At 46.2% G+C, this 25,322-nt stretch overlaps 1 protein-coding gene across 1 annotated transcript in view; it reads left to right on the top strand.

Annotated features, from left to right (window-relative positions):
- LOC116426991 (uncharacterized) overlaps positions 1-24,095 on the top strand; it is a 36,981-nt gene extending 12,886 nt beyond the window's left edge. Inside the window, exons 4-6 of the mRNA XM_031976788.2 lie at positions 1,432-1,731; positions 21,948-22,121; positions 22,715-24,095. Coding sequence (XP_031832648.1) covers positions 1,432-1,731; positions 21,948-22,121; positions 22,715-23,184 — 944 coding nt within the window. The 3' untranslated portion in view covers positions 23,185-24,095. The remainder of the gene's footprint in view (positions 1-1,431; positions 1,732-21,947; positions 22,122-22,714) is intronic.
- Positions 24,096-25,322: the final 1,227 nt, after the last annotated feature.

The raw sequence follows: 25,322 nt of genomic DNA, 5'->3' as shown, positions 1-25,322 counted from the left end.
CCCTTTCCTTCGCTTTCCTCCTCTCTCCTTCACTGGTTGATTTTCTCTCTTTATCTTTGGTACCTTCTTGCCACGTCTGCCTCGTCCCGGTTCCTTCTCGACGCTGGAATAACAATTTGCGCCTCGGCTCCCATTCTTGGCTTCCACACGACGACTATCGGCCCTGTTCCCGACGGGAGAGGAGAGGGACACGACGGGCTACTTCCCTTGATCGACGTCAGGAGACATCGATATGCAAATACAACGACAGTCGGAAAGTTTGGGGACTGTCAGCTGCGACTGTTACGTTGAAATCACTGGTGGTTGTGACGGAATTGAACGAAACCAGGTTTGATTGATATTAGTATATAAAAGGATCGAGGAGTCGAGATTCTGTTGTTCCGTTGGTATTAGAAATGTTAGTTTTAGATGTGTGATTAACGGTTTTATAGACTAGACACAGGACGATAGAGATGTTTCAGTGTTTTCGGTGTAATATAGCAGAATTTTCGAACGAAAAACCTTTGAACAGCTACACGAAACGGTTACACAGCGGAGCCATCTTCCCGCTAAATATACTGTCCGATGATTATGCAACCATTCGAGATTATGCACGTGGCGCATAATGTGCATCGCCGTATAACGATACGCGTTACACGCATATTGCGATCCGACGCAATAGCGAATCGCCGTGTCCGGCGCACTATGTAGGCGCAGGCGATACTTGGCCCCGGTGTTCTATCAGTCCGTCGTGCCCGGAATGTGCGAGGAATGCTATTGAAGCCGATTGAGACACGGGGATTGCTCGAGTTTCTTCATTATCCTACTCTGCCGGGCTAATTGCACAAACATCTTCCCTTAGCCGCCGGTCACCGTCCCATGCTTTTCGTTCAGATCGCGATTATGATCGGAAGAAGTCGAATTTCGGGGTGGATTCGATTCAAAGCTGCTCGTCTGACCGATGATTCACTGATTTCACTGTTCGCATCCGCTAGAATCCTCCTCAAGACATAAGTAATTAAAATCCTATTAGAAACCTTATACCTTACCTCCTTACTAGCATTAATGATCACAAAAATGATTAGTTCAAAGGGTAGACTTGAACCTGCAAAATTCCTAGTTCGATTTAACATTAAACTTACCGAGCAGTTACATTGACTCTCTGAAATTCCATAGAAACTTTAAGAGTGTATCTATCGAGACTTTAATTGATTTATACTTCAGTTTGCGTATTGCTAAATCATTTCTTTAATTTCTTAAAGAAACATCTGTTATCTTTTTAATAATTGCAAAATGAAGAAATCAGGAATCGGTCATTTTGACTCGTAAGTTTTAGTGTTAAATATTTCCAGGTTATAGGTTAAGGGTTTCCTTCGCTTAGACCTCAGTGAGAATCAGTCAGATTGGCTTCGGATTTTAGATATCTTAACGAGAGTCTATGTTCTTTTCCAGGGCAAACACATATCCCGGGCCTGGCGCGAGTTCCCGCACTGCCTCGAGTTCCTGGACTGCCAAGAGGGACCTTCCCCGACGCGCCGAGCCCGTTCACCCCCTACCTACGTGATCCGGAGCCGTACCGTAGGAATAAGCATCACATTGGCAACAACGTCACCGCGAATTCGGTTAGTGGTGCCTGCACCAACCCCAACAACACCGACCCAACCGCATCGCCCGCTTCCAGTACACACCTCGGGGCTACCGGCGGCTCCTCGGCTCATCAGGATTGCTACAAGCACAGCCCTCAACACGGCGGTGAGTCTTGTTCCTTCTACCGTCACTTTGGGCCGGTCGTGTACGCCCGATCACCTGGGCGATCGATTCCGTGCCAATTAAATTAAATAGAAACTCGTTAAGGTCCACGCTTCGATGTTTATTCTCGTCGGAACTGATCGAGAATGTTGAAACTCCTGGCACACTTTTTCCCAATGACTCGAGTGAGAGTTGCTCAAGATAATACTCGATCGTTGTGAAAATGTTGCTTTATTAGCTGTATCAATCACAATACAGCGAGGAAAACGATTAATATGTATGAACTCCGGTGTCCACGAAGCTACACTGGCGGACACAAATGCTCTGTAGTCAGTTCAAAAATAGCAACATCCGTTCGATCGGGGTGAAACCTGTCACTCTGGGCATCGATTCCTCGAAACGTTTCGCCACGTTTGTGAAGGAGAAAACGTACCAATTAAAACTCCCCTGCGCCAAGTGAAAGATCGCCAGCCAGGGAACTCTGTTTCGCTCCGCTAATTGATTACATCGTCGAATTCGAGACGAGCAACAGCGCGTTCGGATGACAAACGTTCGTCTTCCGGTCTGTTTGCTCCATACTGTTTGATCGCGGATCTTCCTCGGGTATCATCATCATCTCTCGCTGAACGGCGAGCATCCTCGTGGCTCGTGGAACAGCGACTCGAAACTACGCACCAACCCCACCCTCGCGGCGAGGAGAGCGAAGAAGAGGCGAAGGAGGAGGAGGAAGGGATGGAGAAAGAGAGAGAGAGGTCCGCCGTTTCGCGAGGTAATAGTTTCATACCTCGTTCCGGCTCTGCACCCTCTAATTCAACGTAATAACGACATTCAACCTGCCGTTTCCATCTCTTCTCGTCGCTGATCCCCGCCACGGGATGCACCGTTGCATCTACCCAAGCACGAGGCAAAAGTGTCCTCCGACCGTGGTCTCCTTGTGTTCTCTTCGCCTTGCCCGCCGGCTTTCCGAAGGAATTTCCCTGGTTCCCAGAACGTTAACATCGCCGATTTCCATTATTTCGATTATTGCTGCTTGGAAATCGGAGGCCTCGATCTGTTCCTTCGTTTCTCGGTTAACTAAACTTGGTGTATGAAGAATCCATGCTAGAATTTGTCTATTGTTTTGACGTTTCCTCTGTTGTAGAATTATTTAGTGAACAATTACCGTGAGAGTGTGCAGTGACCGAGGAGTTAAAAGAATTTTAATCATTGAAGATATGTAGTGTAGATGTTTGCTTTGATATTAGAGGGTACCAGAGATTTTCGAATCTGGTTCGTAGCAATTGTAGTTCTCCAGGCTTCACGATAGGAATTTTCATAGGGGAATTGGGGATTTCTGGGAACACTGGAGGGCGATATTTCGAGATGCAAAAAGGCGGGAAGGTCGGCAGCCACTTTATTTCTGCGTGGCTCGTCTCGCATCAGCGGTCTCGACCTGATCAAAGTTAAGTAGACGCGCCCCTGGCTGGCAAGACCTCTTTGAAGCTACGCTGCGGTTTCTCTTTGCCCTAATCTCCTCCTCCTCCGACCTGCGCCACCTTCTCCGTCGATCAGCCCTCGCACCACCTTCGGGGCGAACTTTGCTGCGCCCGTGTCACCTTTCCGGATCGGCCACCATTGTAATTACCTCATCCATCGGTGGCGAACGTTCTTTGGTTAACGAAAGACAGAACTACACGTCTTTCCTTCGCCGCGTCGTCCATTAAATCAATCATTATTCTCTCTTCCTTACTTCAATACAACATCTCTGATTCTGAAATCTCAACTCTGAACCAATCTCGACGTTCAGCTCCCGGAAACCTGCTCCAGAAGTTCTAAAAACCATCTGCGACTTAATCGCGCACAGTCCAATCTTCAATAACTGCGCATCATCCATTTCCCATCGCGAACTTCGCCAGAAGATCCAATACGCGCACATGCAAACGGGATAACCGACCCGAAGTCTCTCGACCTTTCCGCGAAACAATCCCCGAGACCTCGCCGTAGAAACTCCGGTTGCCTGTTACAAGTCCGGCGTATCCGCGGACACATTTTCTCTCAATCTAAACGACCCAGATCCCGGGTAATATCTCGCACGATCACGGCGTCGAATCCGTTCCCCCAAAGACGGCTAGCGAGCGGGCGAGCGAGCGAGCAAGTCAGCGAGTCCATCCGGTAAATCGTTTCCACCTATTCTCGGCAGATTCGCCGGCGCGAAGATTCGTTCCGGGGCGGCGAGCGTAATGCGGCCGTTTTCACACCTATCAGGATGAATGGGGAAATAGTGGAGAGCGCGAAATGCTTCATTTACTAGCCCCGTTCATCCCCCCCGCGGCCTGTCCTCGTCGTCTCTTTCTTCTTCGCGCCTAATGAGCGAGGTACCCGAGGCCGGGCACACGTTACGAACGAGCATAGAGTGCGAAATGAGTGAGCGAGCGTTGGTGGATGCAATTTTCTTCCCCCTCCAACGCATCCCGTCTCCCCCCTCCGCGGCCGCGATGCAACGTTCTCCCCCTACCGCCGTCGACGGTGTTTCGAAGCTGCCCACCGATTCAGATCCGAAGCCGGTACAACCTACAACCGCCTCACGTACGACTCACGTGCACGTCTGCGTAATACCAGGGATCGATCGGCCGATCGATCGTTCCGCGATCGATCCGGAGTGCCTGGATCCATGTTGTTTTTGCCCCCTCGCTGCCGCTGCTGCCTGTCCACTTCTCCTTTTGTCTCGGGCTCGGTTCGCTTGCGATGCCAGACGTTGTTGAATCGCGAACCTTATCTTGTCCTCCTCCCTCCAGCCTCCTCGCAATCTTCTTCTTCTTCGCCTCCCGTCTTCTTCGTCGACCGTTTCGTCGCTCTTTTCCATCGACTCCCGGTCTCTCTGATTGCCCTCTAAATCTCGCCTACACGGCCGTCTGCGATGTACCCCGGCGTGTATTGTGCATCCGTATGAATGCAGCGTCCGATGGATTAGAGGCTCTTTTTATTCTGGGATTCCACGGGGTTTTTCGATTGTCGTTTTTACTCGGTGCCTGAGGGACATGCTGTCGGCGAGCTTGCGATCCTCTTCGTTGAGTATGAGGGTTGATGGCGCGAATGGAATGATGGACGCAATCTAGGGTGACCGGAATTCGGTTTGATCTAGAGGGCTGAAGGAACGATACTCTTTTTGCTCTTCATCGGGCACATTCCTTTGGTACCTGTCGTAATTGATACGTGTTAGAGATCTGAGAATCGATTTCTTATTTTGAAAGTCCGGCATCGTTAAGTGGAAAGAGCGAAGAAGTTTTCATCTGATTTCAAACTCTGTCTGATAGAAGCTTGACTCCTGTCTACTTTGTCTTTCTCAATCTCAACGTTTAAACATTATTCTCGATAACCTCGATTACTCGTTTTTCGTGGAACAATGGATCCCGGTGTTTGGTAGCGGCTGTGTCCGACGAAACGCGCGTTTACACGGTTCATAAGCGCAGAGACGCGGCCGTGTCCAGTGGAAGGGCAGCAACGACCTCGGCCAGAAGGTCTCCGGGTGAAGAAAAAAGGGGAAGCGAGCATTATTCCTGTCTCTTATAATATAACCGTGTCCGTTTCTCGTCTTCCTTCCCTCGAGAGTCTCATCTCGAGTCGTGATCGGGGTAATGAGGCTCCGAGGCAGTGGCAGCGGACCGAAGTACCTGGGAGGAAGAACCGTTGGCCCGAGCGAAACGGATAGCTCAGCAGCGAGAGAGGAGAGACAGGAGAGAGAGACACAGGCGTGGTAGGGGTAAGGACGCTGATTATGGGGTGTCAAACAATCACACTGATTGTATATTCTCTCCCCGCGCTGGGACTACTTCTGTCTGACTCGACGTCTGCTCGCGTACACGGGATTTGTCTTGTTTGTTCGGCTCGGTTGGAACTGGATACCTTTGCACCGGGTTTATAATTGTTTCGGTGGTGTGCAGAAAAATGGGCGACAGCTTGCTGAACTTCGGAAGTTGGAGGTCTTCGTAGCATCCCCTATCTGTGTAGCAGAGGATCACTGTACAGCGTTAACTTCCGTGAACATTCTTCGTTCATATTCACGGAGAATTCACAGTTACCACGTTGAATTTATGGAATAACAACACGTTTACTGTGGTGAACACCACAGTGGTCATCGATGACCTGAGCTTCATTGGAAAATGATTCTAATCTATGGCACAGCTGATACCGAAGAGAAATGTAGTCTAAATAGCTAGATAACAGTGTAACGTACAAAAGATTGAGTGACATAAAACGTCGGAGTTTCTCGTGGCAGTCGACATGTTAAATATTGTAGTCGGTGCAAGGAGTGTATGGTTTAAGATAAGAACAAGAGATCAATCTACAATCGATCTCGAATTGTCACGTCCCTACGATGAAACGAAGATGAGACATAGGCCAGCTCGAAGAAGCTAGAATTACTTTGAAAGGACGAAAACTCGGGTCCACGACGGCACGCCTCTTTACCTATTTACCGAGGGTAATTGACGGACCTGGGAATACGAAAAAGAGCCGGAGGAAGTTGAAGTTGTCGAAGAGAAGGGGGGACGGTCCCGCGATTCCCACGTGCCTCCGCGAAATAGCGGAGAACGCGGCTGCCTTTCTGGCTGTTCCTCGGCCTTTTTCCCCACCTTACTGATTGTCCCGCGTACTTTCTTGCTTCGCCGTGGATTTTGTCCGTCGCAACTTAATGGAAGGCTAGTGCGTGCTTGTACGGAATCATTACTCCCCCTTTGAACCGCCGGGGATTTTAGCTAAACGCAGCTGCCGACGGATAAATTTTTGTCGTTTAATATCTACCTGCAAGTTATTCTGCTTTCATGCCTCGCTTCCGTCAGATCATCTTTCTAGTCCCTACCATCTAAAAATATTATTTCAACGTTACTGCCACTTGGAAGTAACATTGAATATTTCAACAAGAATCGGGAGAACGGTCCGTTTTACATCCATTTGGATTGGACCATATAGAATTGCATAGAATCCTGCGGTCACTTATACTTCAATCCATCTAATCCATCGATTTAAAATCAATTCACAAGTTTCTACGCCAGAAAATCTAATCAGGTAGCAATCCTTTCGCCATCGAGAAACTAGCTTCAACGTTCAGTAACATATGTCATAATGAAAAGGAAATCAGTTCTTCTAGCAGAGAATCCCCGAACGAAATATTAACTATCCACGTAAGAGTTCGATGAATTCGGCGAGTGTGTTGCGTTGCCGAATGATGTACGCTCGGTACTGAATTTCTTCGTGTTGGGGAACAGTAGACTCGGAAACGTCTGAGGTTTGGGAACAACGGGAGTAGAATAAGGGTTACCTTTCTTAAAGGGTGAGGGGGGAGTTGCCAGGCAATTAGGAAAGTGTCACATACACTCCTTTCGCGAGACTCCCTCGCGCAGCATGGCGACCCCTATCATGTTCTCTATCAGCAGGTTATTAACGTACGCGGCTTATGCTTGCCATGGGAATGCTAAAGGATCCGTGACACATTAGGAAAACGTGTAATTAACACCTCGCCTTCGGCTCCGTTCTAATCTTTTCACGCTAAACAATCCCCCATCGCGAGGAATAATTAATCCCCCTTTCTAAGGGAGGCGAAAAATGTTCTCCAGAAGTTTTTCGTTCGTTTCGTCGGACGATCGGTGTCTCGTAGACTTTCTTTATCGCGATCCTGCGTTACCCGTGTGGAACTCCGTCGCCAAACGAGCCTTCGATGCTCGCTAAAATGACAAACGCGACCGCAGAACTTAATTAAACTCGTAAATCCGTCGGCACCATCGTTCTCGACAGGCCGCGATTGTTGTTGCATCTTGGTACTTATTTCCCCCGTCGCTGCCGACCAATAGGCACCTTCCCTCGATGTCCGCCTCCGTGGAGTTCGAAACTTCGCACAATTCTCGGAAAGTTCGATTGTTTCCCTGGAAGAACGAACTTCTTTCCCTTGGAAGGATCTGTAATCATTTCTCTATACGCAAATCTTTCAGAATTGTTGAATTTTCATCAAACTCGACAAAGATCGTTCATCTTCGGATTCTTCTGGAAATTCAAGATTTCCAAAACACAATTAGAAAAACACAATTACCGCAGGACATAATTTCTCTTGATAAATATTACAGAAAGTGCACGTTATGTTCCATGTATTCGTTCTACGCGCATGCTTCGCGAGTGTTGCGTTCCCAGATGTCCCATAAATTTGAAGATCTATCATGAAGATCCGCAGTCTAGTAATTATAAATACCGTGGAAAGTTCTGGGCGTCGACGGAAACGGTGCCACCGCGGTTTCTGACGTAACGCAGCGGAAGTTGATCGCGTGCCCGGGATTTACGGGGACGCGGAGAAGAACGGATCAGCTTCAGGTTATCTGCGGAAAGCTCCGCCGTCGGTAGCGCTCCGGAGCGCATAGAAATATGTAGAAACGGAACGTTCCACCCGGCCCGGTTATTATCGCGGTCTGGGCTAAGCGGTCACCGCGGGTTTCCTTAAGCCGTCCGCCAAGTGTGCGCCTGATTGGACGGACACGAAGGATGTTGTACCACCAGGATACGCGATAAACCGACAGGCGATAAAGTTCACCGAGCACCGCAGCCGAGGGATTTCTGAAATTCCACTTTGCGGAAGCCGAAGATTTCGTCAAGCTTTCCTCGAGGAACGCCGGACGAGGCGCGTCGCCTCGGGCGCTAGCTCCAGGAACTCTTCCTCGTCTTCGCTAGGACCTTTTAGTCCACCTGACGAAACCTTCCTTAACCCCTTTGCCTATGATTTCTTTCTCAACTCTGATCGATACGGCTACTTTGTCATTAATAATTTATTGGAAAAAGAGAAAAATTCTAGGCATATGTTACGCCTATATTTCTTTTTAAGTATAACAGTTGATTACAGAGGAATAATATTTATTTTTAATCCGAATGAACTGAGTAATACATACATTTGTTGAATCATATTGAAAATCTTCATCATGAGTCTCACTCATAGTTGTAGGACAAGGGGTTAACCCCTTGACGTACTATTTATTTCACCCTTTATCCATCTCGCAGGACACATTAAAAATTGCTCGGAGCACAAAGGGTTGATAAATGTTGAGCGCTGCACGATTTTCCGAAACGAATATAGAAAATGAAAATAATATCAACTTATGTAATTGAATTACGTTATTATTATTGCAGGTTTGAATTATTGAATATGCATTAAATGGTATTACTTGTAATATAGAAAAGTTTCTAAAGAATCATCGTGTAATCGAATGAATTATAGTAATTCGATTTGGTTGAGGTCACCGATGACCCCCGTGTCATCCAACGTATTAATAATAATAAAACGAACCAATTAACCCCTTGACGTACTATTTATTTCTGCTACTAAGCTCGTGTAACATTTTACTATCGGCAATTTAGAAGAAAAGTAGCAAAATTTTCCATTCTGCTTCAAGCGGAAGTTTCATTTGAAGATAATACATTGATAATAGCGAAATGGTTATGTGATTTGATCCGTGGATAACGAACAACGTTGATTGTTGTAAAATTAGTCTAGAAATCACGAGTCTCACTCGTCATTGTACGGCAAGGGGTTAAAACGAACTGACACATTGACCCTACGAATGATGCATTAACAAGAAACTACGGAACAATTAAATTGACTTTTCGAAATTTTTGTATAGAAACTTGAAGATTGAATTTATTGAGTGAGTTAATTGATTTATAATTCAGTTGGCGTACTGCAGCATCAATTTCTTGAGTAATTTCTTAGAGAAGCGTCTGTAGTCTTCTTAACCCTTAGTACTCCACATAATTTTGTGATATGTCAGCAACTCCTACCAATTTTGATAGTAGTCCTACCGAAAATTAACAATGTTGTAACATTTCTTAGACCTTTAATTCCCTTCTCAGTTCAAACTGTGTATATTTGGAAGATTTAAGAATCTTAAGGTAGTTTTCTTAAAATTTATTAAAATATTCAGTATTAGAACTGGTGCAATATTGGAGCCTACAGAGTTCAAAGAGTTAATCATTACAGAATGAAGAAATTAATGAGTCATTTTAAGGTGTCTGGTGGTTCTAGTATTGATCCTTGAAGTTTTTTATTTGATGGAGAGTCGATGATGTCGTGTTGAAATGATGGAAACAGTAATCGCGCGTTGATTCCGGGATGGAATTACTTGAATTCGGTACTTTATTTATTAATTATATATTATGTCAATGTGCGAAGAGTTGGAGAAGATATTTTCACTTGTTTCTATTTATTTCTTTGAGATTGGAGTTGTAGAATTTAATGTATTGGTTAGAAGTAGGAGTGTATTTGGGGGGAAAGAGTTAGCAGGAACATCATGGCGAAGCATTGCTGGCAAGCCGAAGTTGCGACGCGAGCAGGGGGTGTCACGGAATTTATTTTTCTTGTTCCACGAGTGGAGGGTGGACGAGGGATCGAGATCGAGCATCTAGGACGAGATAGACGAATTTTGGCACGGGCTGCTCCTGCGGAGGAGGGTGAATTGAATCGAACCCTTCGCTCGAACGCATCCACCCTTTTCCCACGATGATCGCTGCTGCGAATTCCTGGCCATCGGAGGTGGATCGTCCCACGGGACACTTTCCACGGAAAAAAATCGTCGGTGCAGGTTTCAGGAACTATCGAGAGCATGCTTCATTGAAAATCATTGGAGATTAGCCTCGTGGAATAACATTCCTCAGATAGTTCAATTGCAAATTACATCGAGGAAGATTTGTAAAGATCATTACACATTGAAGGGTCTAGTTTTTAAACTGTATAAATATCAACAATGTCTTTTCCATATTTATGTAGTATATTAGTTTAGAAGGAATAAAATGTCATTACAGAGAGGAATACAGAAATGAGAAATTATGGAATATAGTTTGAAACTTAAGGATCTTCATAAATTACTTCCGAATGGATTATATATTATTTTGTTCTCAATACTGATATAGTATATTGTTTAACGATGTATAAACAGATCCGAGAAAGCTCGTGACCCGCAGAAATTCCACGAGAACGGCTATCGCCGGCTCGCACGTCGGCCATCGCCGAAAATCGAGGCGTCCGGCAATCAGGATACTCGTTCGAATCGATTTGAGATGATCGAGGGACAATCTCGAGAGAGCAAATCGATCGAGGTCGATCCGCCGGCTCGAAACGTAGAAAGAATTGAGCCGGACGAGCGAACCGAGAAAGCGCTTCACGATCCAGAGGATCCCGCTCCTCGGGATCGTCATCCTACCGAAACATTGTGGCAAAAACTCTCGAAAATCCCTGCGTAAAAAGCCTCGGGCCGTTTTTGTAATAATAATCGACAGCTAGTCGGCCGAAGAAACGGAAAACCGATCTCAAGCGTCGCTCGCCCCGTGTTTTGCCATTAACAGTCCTTTATTTGGACCGAGTTCTTTCCTTTCCCCTTTTTCTCCGATTGAAAAAGAAAATCGGGTGCACGAGTGCAGTCGTTCATTAAATTAGATCTGATAATTGCTTCTGTCTTCTGGCGTAGCTTTCCACCGAGTTTCCTTTAACGCTGGCAACGTTCAAAGGTTCAAGAACAACGTGAAGATGCATATGAATAATTCCTTCTCGCGATGATTTAGGATGATCAACGTTAAACTTCTACAACTTCTTATAATCGCCAAAAATTGCATAAAAGTATCTCAGAGAAATGAGAAAAACAAATGATTGGATTAGTTGCAAGCTAAAGAATTCCATCTCTGGTGAAAGGTCACAATAATTTCTTCTCGCGACGATTTCGAATAATCAGTGAAACTTCTATGGTTCCTTATAATCACCAAAGAATATATCAATGTATCTCCGAGAAATTTGAAAAACAAGTGACTCGATTAGTTGCAAGCTAAAAAATCCCATCTCCGATGAAAGGTCACAATAATTTCTTCTCGCGATGATTTCGAATAATCAGTGAAACTTCTATGGTTCCTTATAATCGCCAAAGAATATATCAAAGTATCTCCGAGAAATTTGAGAAACAAGTGACTCGATTAGTTGCAAGCTAAAGAATTCCATCTCCAGTGAAAGGTCACCGGAAGCTCGCGGCAAACGAGTTCCCTGTCTCATTCGCGATTCGTCTCGCGCTTCTTCCCGTTACATTCGCTAAACCGTAAATTGACGCTGGTCGCCGCGAGTGGGATTTAAAGGTCCCGCCACGTCTCTTATAATCGTCCGGATTCGCAGAAACGCTCGGCGAACGAATTACCATACTCTTTCTTAACCGGCTTACAACTTTGCATCCTCGACCGTTTCGGATGGTTACGAAAGAAAATTGCTACTCGATCTGCATTTCCCTTGTTTTTTTAACAACCACAAAAAAGACATTCCGACGGTCCTTTTCCTTTTCGCGTGAATTTTTTTCACAGATTACAGTATTTTTATTCTCAGCTTCCTTCCTCGATCCAGTCGATACTGGTTAAGAAGACTCGCGGCGAGACAGGATCGAATAAAACCGTGAAGGTGGTTCTTTTCCCAGTTTCCACTAGCTCTAATTGAAGGACCATCCTTTTTACAAGCCACTCGTAGTTTTTACTGCTCGCACCACCCACGGCGCTTCCGGCGAAGTACACTCGATCGCCCCGATGCCGTGATTTCATAAGGAATCCGGAAATTCCTGGTAACCAAGTATCCTCGTCGTCACAACTGGTTATGCTTGGCTGTGTCTCGAAGATCGGAATGTAATCAGAAAATCAAAGAAGAAGGAAGTGTTCAATATACATTACGATCTGCAAACTCGCATAAAAACAACTGAAATATACTATCTCTTCGAATTGAAAAAATACTGAACAAACTTCCTAATACATTCTACTACACGATATCTTCAGGATCGTCGTCCAATTAACCCTTTGCACTCCAGAAGGTTTTCACCGGAAATATTCAATATTTTCTAATGAGATACAGATCACATTTTCTTAGATTAAATTAAGAAATCTCACATGCATTCAGGAAAAGAACTATTTTCTTTCAATATTTCGTACATTGATGCATTATACGAAGTTTAATATTAAATATCAAAGTTTACAGTTTTGCTGTTTCAAATCATTTGGTGATTTAGAGGCGCCTCTGGAGTGCAAAGTGTTAACATTCTCTCTCCCGGAAACTGTAACGATTCAACCTCCTGCGAAAACCTCTTTCAAACGTCAATCGTTAGACTCTCCTCTAGATCTTCCATATCCGAATAACCTACGAACAGAAAATGTACTGATAGAACGATCGTGAAAGGTTCGGCAAAGGCAAAGATCGAAGGTTCGCAAGACGCGGAACGATCGCGGGGATCGTTTGAATGGCGAACGTGGACAAAGAGAGGCCGCTGGAATGGTGAACGGAAGTACCGGCGGAGGTAGACGAATTAGGATCGAGAGGAAGCCAGCCGATGCTGCTATCCGTCTCTTCTCCTCGTTTCTTTTCTCCTCTTTGGTACACGAAATCCCTGTACTCGTAACATCCGAGCCCCGGTACATTGGCTGGATCGTGTCTAGAGAGAGCGCGAGAGGGAAAGAGAGGAACAAAGGGAGACGGGAGAAAAAATAGCGAAGGAGAGGAGGCTAAGCAAAGGAGGAAGAAGAGAGGAGGATAGTGATCGGTAGAGAGAGAGACGATCGAATGAAGGAGGTGGAGGCAGTTACGTGATCCACGCTCGAGAGGGCACGGATCGTCTCGTCTCCTCTCTCCGGCGATCTCCTCGAACAGATCCTCTCTCATTTTGTCTGCGGATGATTTCGGTCGTCTATCGGCTGCCTCTTGCGTTTTTCGTCTTCTTTATTAGATGTCGAACAATACCGGGGCCAAATTGAATTACGCCGTTGGGCGTGAACTATAACGACCGGGGAAACGATTCCGGTGCGCGGTACAGCTCCGCTTTATAACGGCCGATTTACAAGGGATCGGCCGATCTTTGGTCGACGTTGCCGAGAGTTCGGTCCTGGAGATCGTTCACCGGCCGGCACAATTAAGTTCGATTAATCTGCAAGTCGCTCGGACCGAGGGGAACTGGAACGGATAGTTTTAATCCCTGACTAAGTCATTCGAAATAGATGATTTGGAAAATCGGATTGTTATCCGGTAGGAAGTTTCATTGGAATGCTCTGTGGATTCTGTGTGTTTTAGTGTTGCTTTCTGTTGATTATTCTTGATTTAATTTAGAATTTCTATAAGATTGGAGGGGTTTACTAGAATTTTTAATGAAACATTCGTACTTCTGCTTGTTTCTGTTAATTCTTATTAGTTCTTGATGCGGTCATTGAAGAAAGTAATTTAATTCAACTGATATTCTGAATAATCGAGGTACGATTCTGTCTCGAAAAATACCGTCGCATTTCCTCTCACCTCATAGGCGAAACGAAGCGTTATTAATTTTCTCATACACGACTATCGAACGATTATCGTTTTGCAATAATGGAAAGTACCGTGGAAACAGGTTCGCCGATCTGGCCAGCCGAATCCACGGTGTCTGCCGGTCGATTCGAGACAGAAACTGAAAACGGTTCCGTACGTGCACGACCGGCCGTTGAAAAAGCGTGTTCCGGGTTACGATTTCGGCCGAAAAACCGAGTCGACGATTCGTTTGAGTTCGCCGATAAACAGTAACAGCGGGCTGAATACGGCGCTATAGAAGCCCCATGCGAGGAGCCACCAGAGCGACAAGAAACGCCGATTTCTTCACTCCGTTCGCTCATTTTTTCCTCACTCGAAACTTAATTGATCGCCAAAAAACGGTCCGATTTCAGCGTGAACAATTGATTACCGATCGATGTCGCTTTCGCTGAACCTGAGATATCACGCCCGTCACTGAAGCCTGCCGTCATTTATTGGATCGGGCAATGATCGAATTATTAAAAAGGAATTATTCGATTTCATTTGAATTTTATTTCAATATAATACGGCGAAATCGAACAGTTTCTTTTCCAAAGAATTCCATCGGTTCAAGAATTCTCAACACGATTCGCTTGGAGTTTCGTCAAACATATAACCAGCCGTTTTAACGGAGAATCAAAGATCATTCGTCGCGGAAAGATCACGGCATAAAGATGCATTGCGGCTACCCGCAATTCTTCTTTTCACAGTGGACACAAAGGATCGGTTTTCGGATAGCTCGGCCGATCGGCGATCCTTTCAAATCTTTTAATTCACCGTTTCCGGCGAGCGTTCGTTCCCAAACTTGACCAATTGCCGATTGGCCAGCGAAGAAATTTCTATTGCAACGCATGGTATGATAACCATCGCTAGAAGAAACGAATCCAAATGATTGTTAACGTTGCAAATCATATATAATCGGGTCCACGGTGTACCGAAAGGATCGGCGATCCGTTCACGAATCATTGTACAAGATAACAAGGATAATTACGGTGCGAATAGCTTTCCGGCTTCAGCGCGTTTTAAAGCCCCATTAAATCTGACCCTGTAATTCGCGTGTGAAATCGATGATCCCAGAGATGAATCGCGGCAGGAGGGCCCGAGGAGTTTCCGAGCGTCGAGGTTGCTCCATTCATGTTCTTCATTCACCCTCGAAATTACGCGCGAAACGTGGAACGGAGAGGAGAAGAATGAGCGTGGCGCGCGAGGAAAGCGGAGAAAGAGGTGAACGGAGAGACAAGTCGTGGATAGCAGGGATAAAAAGGAAAGGGGGCAGAGAGGGGGGGGGGGGGGGGTGGTGAAGCGTGTCGATGTTTCGTCCAGAAGCCAAGTCCGGTTACGTTCCGTTCGTGCATTGTTCGGGCCAAGACGAAATTGCCGCGTGCGTGCGAAGCGCTAAACAGATTTCCTCCTTTGAGAACACCGACGGATGAATGACGGGGCCCTGCTGGCCGATGAATGGAAAATAACGGACGAGTGCGAGAAAATGCGAGCAGGACGAACGTAATTGGCCGGTGCCGGGTCACTGAAACCGTCTTCGTCCCGCAGATTGACGAACCGTACACGCCGACAAATTGCCGAAGATTGTATGCAAAGTTGCTGAGTTCTCACGTTGCTGAATAGTGTCCTCGTGATGATCGGCCTATTCTTCGTTTTGACAGTCTGCCGGATGGTGTCAGGTTATTTCTCTTGAATTTCTGTGGAATGAGTGATTGATTCTGGCGATCGTTGCCTAAACGTTAACAGTACTTTTGTGAAAGTGTCTGTCAATGTACTGTACGAGGCATGGCAGCTTTCTTCGCGATGCAAATGGAACTTTCGTTTAGTTGCACATATTATCTGTCTTTCAACAGAAAATTATCTTTTAATTATTTAGTTCTGCTACTAAAGAAATAATGACTCTCTTAATTATTTAGTTCTGCTACTAAAGAGATAGTAACTCTCTTAATTATTTAGTTCTGCTATTAAAGAAATAGTAACTCTTTTAATCATTTAGTTCTGCCACTAAAGAGATAATAACTCTCTTAATCAATTAGTTCTGCTACTAAAGAGATAATAACTCTCTTAATCAATTAGTTCTGCTACTAAAGAGACAATAATTTTTTATTAAAAGATAGGTAATCTCTCCAACTAAACAAGTTTCGTAAATACGAAGGCCGCTTAGTGAAGAAACATACAATACCGACACGTTTCGAAAGAATTCCGAAAACCGGAGCAAAGTTTCGAAGGACAGTCGCGGCGGAGGAATCCTCGCCGCAGATTTCCCAGGCATCCGCGGAGATCGCGAGCTGGTAGCCAGTTCTCCGCGGGCTGCGAAGACGTCGCAAGGGAAACACAATCCCCGGCACAGGATACTTGGTGCAAGAAGAAATCGGTGACGGTAAGCGATACGCGGGGCAACAAGAGTTTCCTGGCCGCGCGTATGCGTAAGACTTCTTCTTCTCTCTCTCCACGGCACGTTAGAGGCAGGGTTCTGCCGGTGTGCACGGGCCCGATGCGTGTCTCGTTCGTACACGCGTGTCTTACGCGTGTGTCGTCATTCGTGTCGGGGCAGGAATATCGAGACGACGCAATATCGACTTACGTTACACGACCAAACGAGCATCTATCTCGGTGGGAAACGAAGCCCCACGGCTTCGTCTGTTCGACGTTGTTCTTCGCGTCCGATCTCTTTCCGACTTTGAACCTTGCCTTTCCAACGGCGACCGGGAAAGCATTCGACGTTCTCCTGTATTATCCTGTTTCTTCGTCGCAGTTGTCCTGGAGCAGCTTCCTTGGGCTTTGCGATGTCGATGCAAATCAGTTGGAACGTTTTTGTTGGTGCGGAGGTAGTTGATAGGGATTTAAAGCTATTCTAGATTAAAACTTGACCTCTATTCGTCAGTTCTTCGATGGATTAATGATCATTTCAGAGGATTCCTAGGTCTTCGAAGTCTAAGGTGTATACTCTATCTACTTTAGCATTAGGGTATCTTCTAGGATCTATAATCTAGATCATCAAGAATTCGCAACAAACCTTAGACACCCAGGTTCTACCTTATGAAAGATCATTCTCAAGCACTTAACTTTATCGCAGCAACCTCAAGTCCGGAAGATCAGTACACCATAGTAGCTTTAAAAGCTGCAACAATATAACATTCCCAAGCCAAGCATTCCGGATACAGTTACAATTCCACCTTTCCCAGGTGTCACAGTCAGCGCAACAGCCACTGTGCAGGATTGTATCGGTCTGATGACCCATTAGCTGATCCAACGAGACGTCTCGAGGTATCCGAGCGATTTCCGCGCGGATTAGGAGACCGATCCCGAGACGTTCGAGGGAGGAAGATGAGGTCGAGATCGAACCACCGGCTAGCGGTAGCACCGGGGCGCTGGGTGTGGGGCAGAGTTAGGTGGGAGAGAAACCGAGAAACGACGAAATGACGGCGGTCGATGGACGGTTCGTTAAGTAGATGGCTGGTCGGGGGACTAAGCACCAAAACCACCTCACTGTGGTTTCACACCCGCAGAGTAACAGAGAGAGCGAGAAAGAGGGAGCGAGATAGGGTGAGATAGATAGATAGATAGATAGAGAGAGAAAGAGAGAGAGAGAGAGAGAGAGAGAGAGAGAGAGAGAGAGAGAGAGAGAGAGAGAGAGAGAAAGAAGGAAGTAGTAAACAACTCGGAGTTCCTTTGGTCAGGACTCGTGCGTTCCTTCGGTCAGGATCAACGCGGCGAGGTTACACCTCCGCGAGCCTTGAAAGAAATCCCCCGTAATGTCGGTTGAACGGTGACCAACGCCGTGACGACACCGAGTCGATCAATGAATGCTGAGTCACGATGAGAAACATCGGAGTATAGATCGTTGATCCTACATACAATTTATCCTTCCATTATGATCGCTGCTTTAGTGTTCGTCGCCTACTTAGCAGCAATCATCGAACGGTAAAAGTTCCCGATGCTGTGAATGAACGTGTTAGTGATTAAGATTCTTCTCTCTGATCCTAGGTATTTCTCAGGAATCGATAGATATATCGGATCGCTTTAGATTCTTCAAGTTTGGAAAACTAAAATTGACAATTGCTAAGTGGCAGAAGAGAATCTTTTCTCTCGTCTAAGGAATATCTTTTGCCTAAGCATAAATTTGAACATCCTTGTTTTATTTGGATAAATGGAATCCTCGGTACGATGATTTGGATTTGAAAATCCAATTGCTACAGTTTACTCGATGATCTACATAGCCCGTCGTTCGCGTCGATATTTTAGCGAGAGAAGCTAGCGAGGGATGATCCCCGGCCGAAGATCTCGGGGTATCTTCTCGCGAGAGGCACCTCTCTTCCTGCCGCTTCTAGTTCATAGAACCAGCTCCCCCCTCTTCCCTGAAGAGGTTCGAAACGGACTATTATCCAACAGATGGTCGCCCGAACACCGACCCATGCTGGTGGTGTGCCTTTGTTTTGTTACCGTTGTTCCTGTAATTGCGGCAAATACACGGCCATTTTCGGTAATCACCCGCACGCCCCCATCCCCGAGGCGGTCCCCTTTGAGAATTCCGAAACGGCCTCGACCTTCCTTCCTTCCCCGGCCCGGTAGGCGTAACGACAGTTTTGCCAGTGGACCCTCGACCTCGACCTTATCTCACGCCGCGCTGCGCCGCGCCGCGCTCCTGCCGGCCCGAGGATACCTGACACAGTGTCACTTTTCGAAACTTCGACGCTGCCACGCGGCCCTAGATCCTTTCACGGTTGATTAGTTGGAAACTAGACTCTCGCGTCCTTCTTCTAGAAGGTTTCACTGACTCTGATCGATTTATATTTTTAGATGTTTATTCGCAAACTGTGGGTAGATGGGTTTTCTAATTTTGCCACGTCGAATCGAGTGGTGACCGAGCAACGAATGATTCATTGGTGTTTTTTCTATTTTATAATATGTTGTCACAATGTTCTATCGCTAACACTTCCAACTAGATACGCTGTACATAACTATTCCCGGAAAGTCTATCTAAAATAAAAAAAACACCGATTAATCCGACGCTCGATCACCAGTTGATTCGACGTGGCAAAATTAGAAAATCTTCCCATAGTTTGCAAATGTAAACGTGTCCTTTTAGTTTCCAGTGGATTTTTCGAAGATTCCATTCAAGCGCACACGCGAATCGTGTGACTGTTCCGTATATTATGAAACCGACCGGTTGAAATCCTTACAAAACGGAATTCTCCGGCAAGAGCCTGCAGAAACCTGCCGCGCAAGGTTCGGATTACCTTCCACCGTTGAAGGAAGGTACAGTAAGTCAAAGAAATTCGTCGCGGAAATGTCGGAAGAGAGTCGAATGCAGATGCGCCGGACATTTACGAGGGAATTAGCAACCGTTAATGATAAAACCGCCGCGCCGGCTGCTTCCTTGCGCGTCGCGGCTCTCCTCGCAGCCATCGGGAATTACGAAGCGTGCAGCCGAGTCAATGGTGAAACCCGAGATTTATCGGCTATTAAAATCGACGGTTTTCTGATCAATTCCCTCTTCGAGTACCCTGCCTTGACCCGGCTCCGGCGTACCTGTTGGTTTCTATTAGTCGTTCGTGAAATATAGGTTTCTCGATCCTCGGCACGCGTAAAAACGCGTCCGCGACCGGGAAATCGGCACACCGTTCGCAGAAATGGTTTCATCTTGTCCGACTGAAGCAGAAATTTGTATCTAAACTGGAGAACACGTTAACATACGAAACATCTAATCGCATTATGTGATTTTTACGAAAAGTTCAATCAAAAAGAGGAGCAAAATAATACGAATTTAAAGGAAAACGTGTCGTGATCATCGAAATTTTATTCGTTAAGAAGGTAACAGAGTACGGTTGATATATTAGATGAGTCAGTAATTAGTCACGTTACTTCGTAAGTAGATTCAGCTAACGATCAGACAAGTCTCTCGCAAGATTCGTCGGCGAACTTCGTTCGTTTCGTCCGAAGTCAGCTCGCTGCTCTGTTATTTTCTCCGGCGAATCCGCGACGGAATGAGACCAGCCGGGAGATTTTGAATTTTTGGCGAAGAGTAGTCGTAAAATTTCAACGCCCGAGACTTCCCCGTAGCGCAGGTCTTCCCAGAACCGTCTGGACGGCGAACGCGCCCTTGAAGAAGCGGGTTTTGTCATCGTCCGGCGAGCGTTCCGTCGAGAATCACCAATGTCCGGACTTTCCACGGTCCGTTCTCGCTGTCAAACAGGCCTGGCATCGCGTATGAGACACTGCAACGATGATACAGGCGGTTCTTTGAACTTCGCTGTCCTTTTTCTTACGGGGAACCCGTTCTACATTCCCCTGTGACACTTTGCTCCGTTAAATTACTGAACCAGCCTTCCGCGAATCAGAAGTGTGTCCGAAAGTATTCGCTTTTCCCACGAAAATCGTGTCAGGTCCCACGAACTGTCGGCAATCTGAATTCATTAACGAAACAGGCGCAGGTAGATCTTGGAATTTTCATTTCACTATTCCTTCACTTTATTCGAGTATTTTTACTGGACATAGACACAGGGAGATGGGTAAAAATATTGATAGGTAGAGTAGATTGTTTATTACTATCCGTAATGTACATTTTCAATGTCTATTCAATTCGAATCAGTTACTCCCCTATTCTCAGTAACTGAAATTGATCAAAAAATTAAAGTCGACCAATGGTAACTAAAAGTACGAAATATTCCAACATTTCGCGAATTTTCTTCAAGAAATGGCGTCCGCCGGAGGTGCGCACGGCAAAATGATAAAAAAACGAGCGGGAGGGGGTTTTAAATAAATCCTCGAAGGACGTCTGGGTACGGGAAGCAAACTCTAGTGTTACAGATGCCGAATGAAAGGTGAAACGGCTCATCGAGGGGAATAAAGGAAAGAAGAAGTATTGTGTGTCGCCGGCGACTTTTTCGTGAAACATTATTCCCCTGGATCTCCCGCGATCGACGCGCGAACGCGTATTTCATAATCGTTCTGATTCGTCGTCGTCTCCGTTGTGCAGCGGGGAACGGTGCGGGACACGTCTCGCCGAATCATCGATGACTCAGCCTATCGCGCGATGTGTTTTCCTCGTTGTTTCCTTAACTTGAGCCGTGGGCCACGGCGGCGCGTGCGTCGTACCCGGCTGAAGCCACTTGGGAATTCATCGGACGTCCGACGGAAGTCGCGAGGACCGCGATAAATATTTCACGAGATGTTAATCGACATTTATTAATTATTTCGTTGCCCGTTCCGCGCGGGCGCAATCATTTAACCGGAATTAATTGCGAACTTTGGGGAATCGGGGAATCGAACTGTTCTGAGAAATCGGATGAGCCGGCGCTGAGAATGTTGAATATTTATTATAGATATTAATTACTATACTTTATTTAATCAGCTACAATAACGAATAATCTAAATTAACTATTGCTAACGTTATCGTTCTGAATCCGAAGTATCTTGAACAAAAACTAGAGCGTTGACTTGTAGAGAGAACGAGCAGGTTGAATAAAAGGGAAAGGATGTAATTAGTATACTAGCTGTCTCGATGCCCCATCAAAGAAGTGAGTCACTTCGATTTACTTTACGGCATTACTCACTGGGAACCTCGATCTTGATTCGTAGTGTCTTAACCTTTGCTGCGTAATTGATTTCTTCACGCTGTTCTCGAACACTACAGATTCTACAGGAAAGGAAATTCTTTAAAGTTCAACACGTCCTGCGTTGTTCGCGTTATTAGCATGTAGACCGTTATAAAAACAAGGAAAATGTAATTTTAGACTCACCCGGTGACTATAGACGATGCATTTAACGCGTCGAAGGTTAGAGACAGCTACCTATAGGTCGTTTATACACATTTTCTAAGTGTCGCGTAGCGTGATTTGCCAGTGTACTTATTTGACTGACGAGCGAACATCGATTTTTGTCGCAGACACGAGTACAGGGACAGCAGAGTGGACCTATCCGTCGACGGCACCGTCTTATCCAGCACCTCCGGTGAGCAGCGGCGGTTCATTCTCGCCACCCATTCCTGGCGGAGCGTTCTCGTACCCCGGGGAACCACTGTCTCACCATCCGACCACGGAACCGATGCCGTTACCCACTGGTAAGCGTCCTTTACCGATAAAACTCCTGCTGAAACGTTACGAAACCCAGGTTCTCCTATAAAGGAAAACACTCCGGATTAAATCTGTCAATTCCATGACGCAAAAGGCATTCCAGGAACGCGTTCTTCCTTCCCTGCGTGACATAACAACGAGTCGCAACAACTTCGTCAACGTAAACTTCGTTAAAATTCGCGCGTCACTGTATTCTCATTGACACTTGGATACAATCGTTTCCTCGATGAATCGCTTGGAATGCTCTAATCCCCGATAATCGCGGGACAATTAACTCGCTATTCTGTGCAATAACCTTAATTAACAGCACTTTCATAATCCTTGATCTCAACGCCTCTCATACGCCTGCGCACGAATACCTCCAGAACCATCGAGACAAATACCCAACAGAAACCTACATAAATCCTCGAATCTTCAAGTAACACTCCATCTACGAGCAACACAGCCCTCCAGATATTCCAAAGTAACCAACGTCTTCCTACAATCTGAAGAGATCCTTCGAAATTATCCATCGGAGCACCATTTGGTCAACCTGATCCCAGGAATTTGTATTCCATCTCGATTCTGCTCCATCTTGCAGTGCTGCCCTCGGAGAACCAGCAGGACACCTACACCCCTAACTGCGTGTCAATGTACCCTGGCCACGGGACGTCGTCGTCGTCGCTGCCGCTGGTGCCCAGCAAGTCCAGCGACCCGGACCTGTTCGCCAGCGGGGGAACCGGAAGCGGCAGTCCCGGCTACCACTACGGCTCCTGGACTCCCGGGCCAGCGACGCCGGTCCCCGTCGCTTCCCACAACTACAATCCGAACTACCAGGGTTACTACAACAATCCCAGTCAAAACTACATCAGCCCGGCGCCCATGGTCCTCTATCCGCAACTATACAGCACCGTGAACCAGAACCAGATCCACTTACACCTGCACGGCGACCTGAGCGACGAGCAGGTTACCATCGCCGGTAGCAATCTCACCATCAGCAGCAACAGACTGGAGATCGGCGTGCTCGGAGAGGAAAACGAGCAGAGGAACGATGTGTGGAGACCTTATTGAACGGGTCCTCGGACTGGAGAGCTTCGGACTACTTTCATAGAAAGTAGGATGATAGAGGAAACTATACCCAGTGTTTAATTGTGATATTGACGAGGTGTTCTAGGTATTCTCGAGAGACTTGACGAAAAGACGAGACTTCGTGTGCTCGATGGTTGACGATGATAATATCCGGGCAGTGACTGATTTGTAAGGGTTGGCACGAGGATTTGGTATTCTTCGATAGAATCGCTTGGTGAATCGAGTGAGCGCAGGGTAATATCTCGCGGAGTATCAATAAGACAGTAAAAACAAACTTCCGTGGAAGTTCCATCGAACTGGACGTCTGAGATTGTGATTCGGTAGGCGCGGAGGCAGCCGAGACTTTCGGCGAGCATGTTCGAGAATGATAGTCATGTAACATTGTAAATACACAGATATTTTCCATGAAATAAAGTCTCTGCCTGAACAGGTTCCTAAATCCCCATCGATTTGCGTTTCGGGTTTGTTTTCTGTTCGTTCGCTTTCGTTCCCGATGATCGCTTCCGATTTTACGCGAAGCAGCGTTGACGCCGAGTCGCCTCGGAAAATGTTCGCGTCCCGAGGGATTGGGAATTATAACGAAAGAAATGGAGGGAAGAATGAGAAGAGGGTCGCCTTCATTAACGGCCGAAATCCTTTTCGACGATGTAGAGTAGAAAAATCTTTATCTGAGCCGTCTGCATGGGAGCAAACCACAGGGAAACGGTTTGTCTCCCGGAATCGTGGCGCGGTAGGGCACGGATAATCCTTTTCACGAGCGCAGCGAGCTCTATTTAATATTTAAAGCACGCTGGAAATGACGAACGGATGGATAGTTGCGGTCTACACCGGCCAGGCTCTCGCAGTGTCCTACGTCCCTTTATTAGCAATCCAGCCTGCTGGTGTTGTCCTTGTCCCTCCGCCGGGATCTCTGCGCGGCCGGGGACGCCATTTTTGTCTCGGTGAGTAGGCTGGAAGCATTAAGCTTCGGATTCACTTTCAGAGAGGAAAGACGTCGATGGGATTCGCTAGCTTCGTTCGATTTGTAATTGCTGAAACGTTATTTGCAATTCTGTAAAAATGATGACTCCAAATAGAAGATGTAGAGGATAATGCTATCGTAAGTTGAGTGTCTATATGGTCGTGTTATTTTTAACTGAGAAACATACTGACGGTTCAATTGAGGAAAATTCTATTGTAAGTCGAATAAGTTATTCGAAGATTTCCCAACAATGATGTGCGTGTTTCAAGAGAACGTCAGTGAATTTTGAATAGCCGCTCGTAGATTGCGTTGCGTAATCGTCGTAGAAAGTTACTTAAATGTCGAGTTCCAAGCGAAATTGCTTATTGGAAGAGGAATTAATAGATAAGCCGATGCATAGGACGAAGATGCAATCATCGTGATTGAGAGGTTGCAGCTACTGCACGTCCATTTCCCGTTTACGAACGATCTCGTCTTTGCTTCTGTAATCAGTGCTAAAAAGGAAGGAGGCTCTTCTAAGAAATAAGTAAAATTAGTTACTGCAAATTTACGTTCTCTGCTAAAGATTGACGAGCACTTCCACGCGCAATAACGGATCAAACGGAAAAGAAAATTAGGCAATAGTTTCTAATCGTTTGCAACCGTAGAATCTCGAAATAATCGAAAGAAGAGATTAATGTAGGCTAATTCGCGAATGATACACAAGACAGAGATACTTAGTAGCTTTCTCTGAATGAAAACTTCCTCGGTAGACTGCAGAAAGTGCGAGAACAATTGAAGTATTCGTAACGCTTAGATTTTCTTCGTATAAATCCATTCTTCCTGCGTCCACCGTCTTCCGTCGGAGATAAGACGCTTCCCGGTGACTTCTTTCGCTTCCTCTTCGCTCATGTTTACTGCCCTAGCGAATGGGACGCCGGTGCAGAAATATAAGCGTGGAATAAGCCGAGAGGCGGCCGTCGCTCGTAAGCTTTCCTCTTTACGAGGACGACTCGACCGCAGACAAGAGTCTCCCGCCCGTTAAAATGAAGTAAAACGCTGTTCGTCTCGCAGAAAATAGTCGACACCGTCGATACATCGCGAAATCCGTCGCTGACCCGGCCGAGCCGTCTACGAAATTCATATTCTCTTCTCTGTTCGCGAATTCGATCGTGTTCGT

This window comes from Nomia melanderi, chromosome 14 (assembly GCF_051020985.1).
Source record: "Nomia melanderi isolate GNS246 chromosome 14, iyNomMela1, whole genome shotgun sequence".
In the NCBI taxonomy this organism is placed as follows: domain Eukaryota; kingdom Metazoa; phylum Arthropoda; class Insecta; order Hymenoptera; family Halictidae; genus Nomia; species Nomia melanderi.
This window is presented reverse-complemented; position numbering and strand designations above follow the sequence as displayed.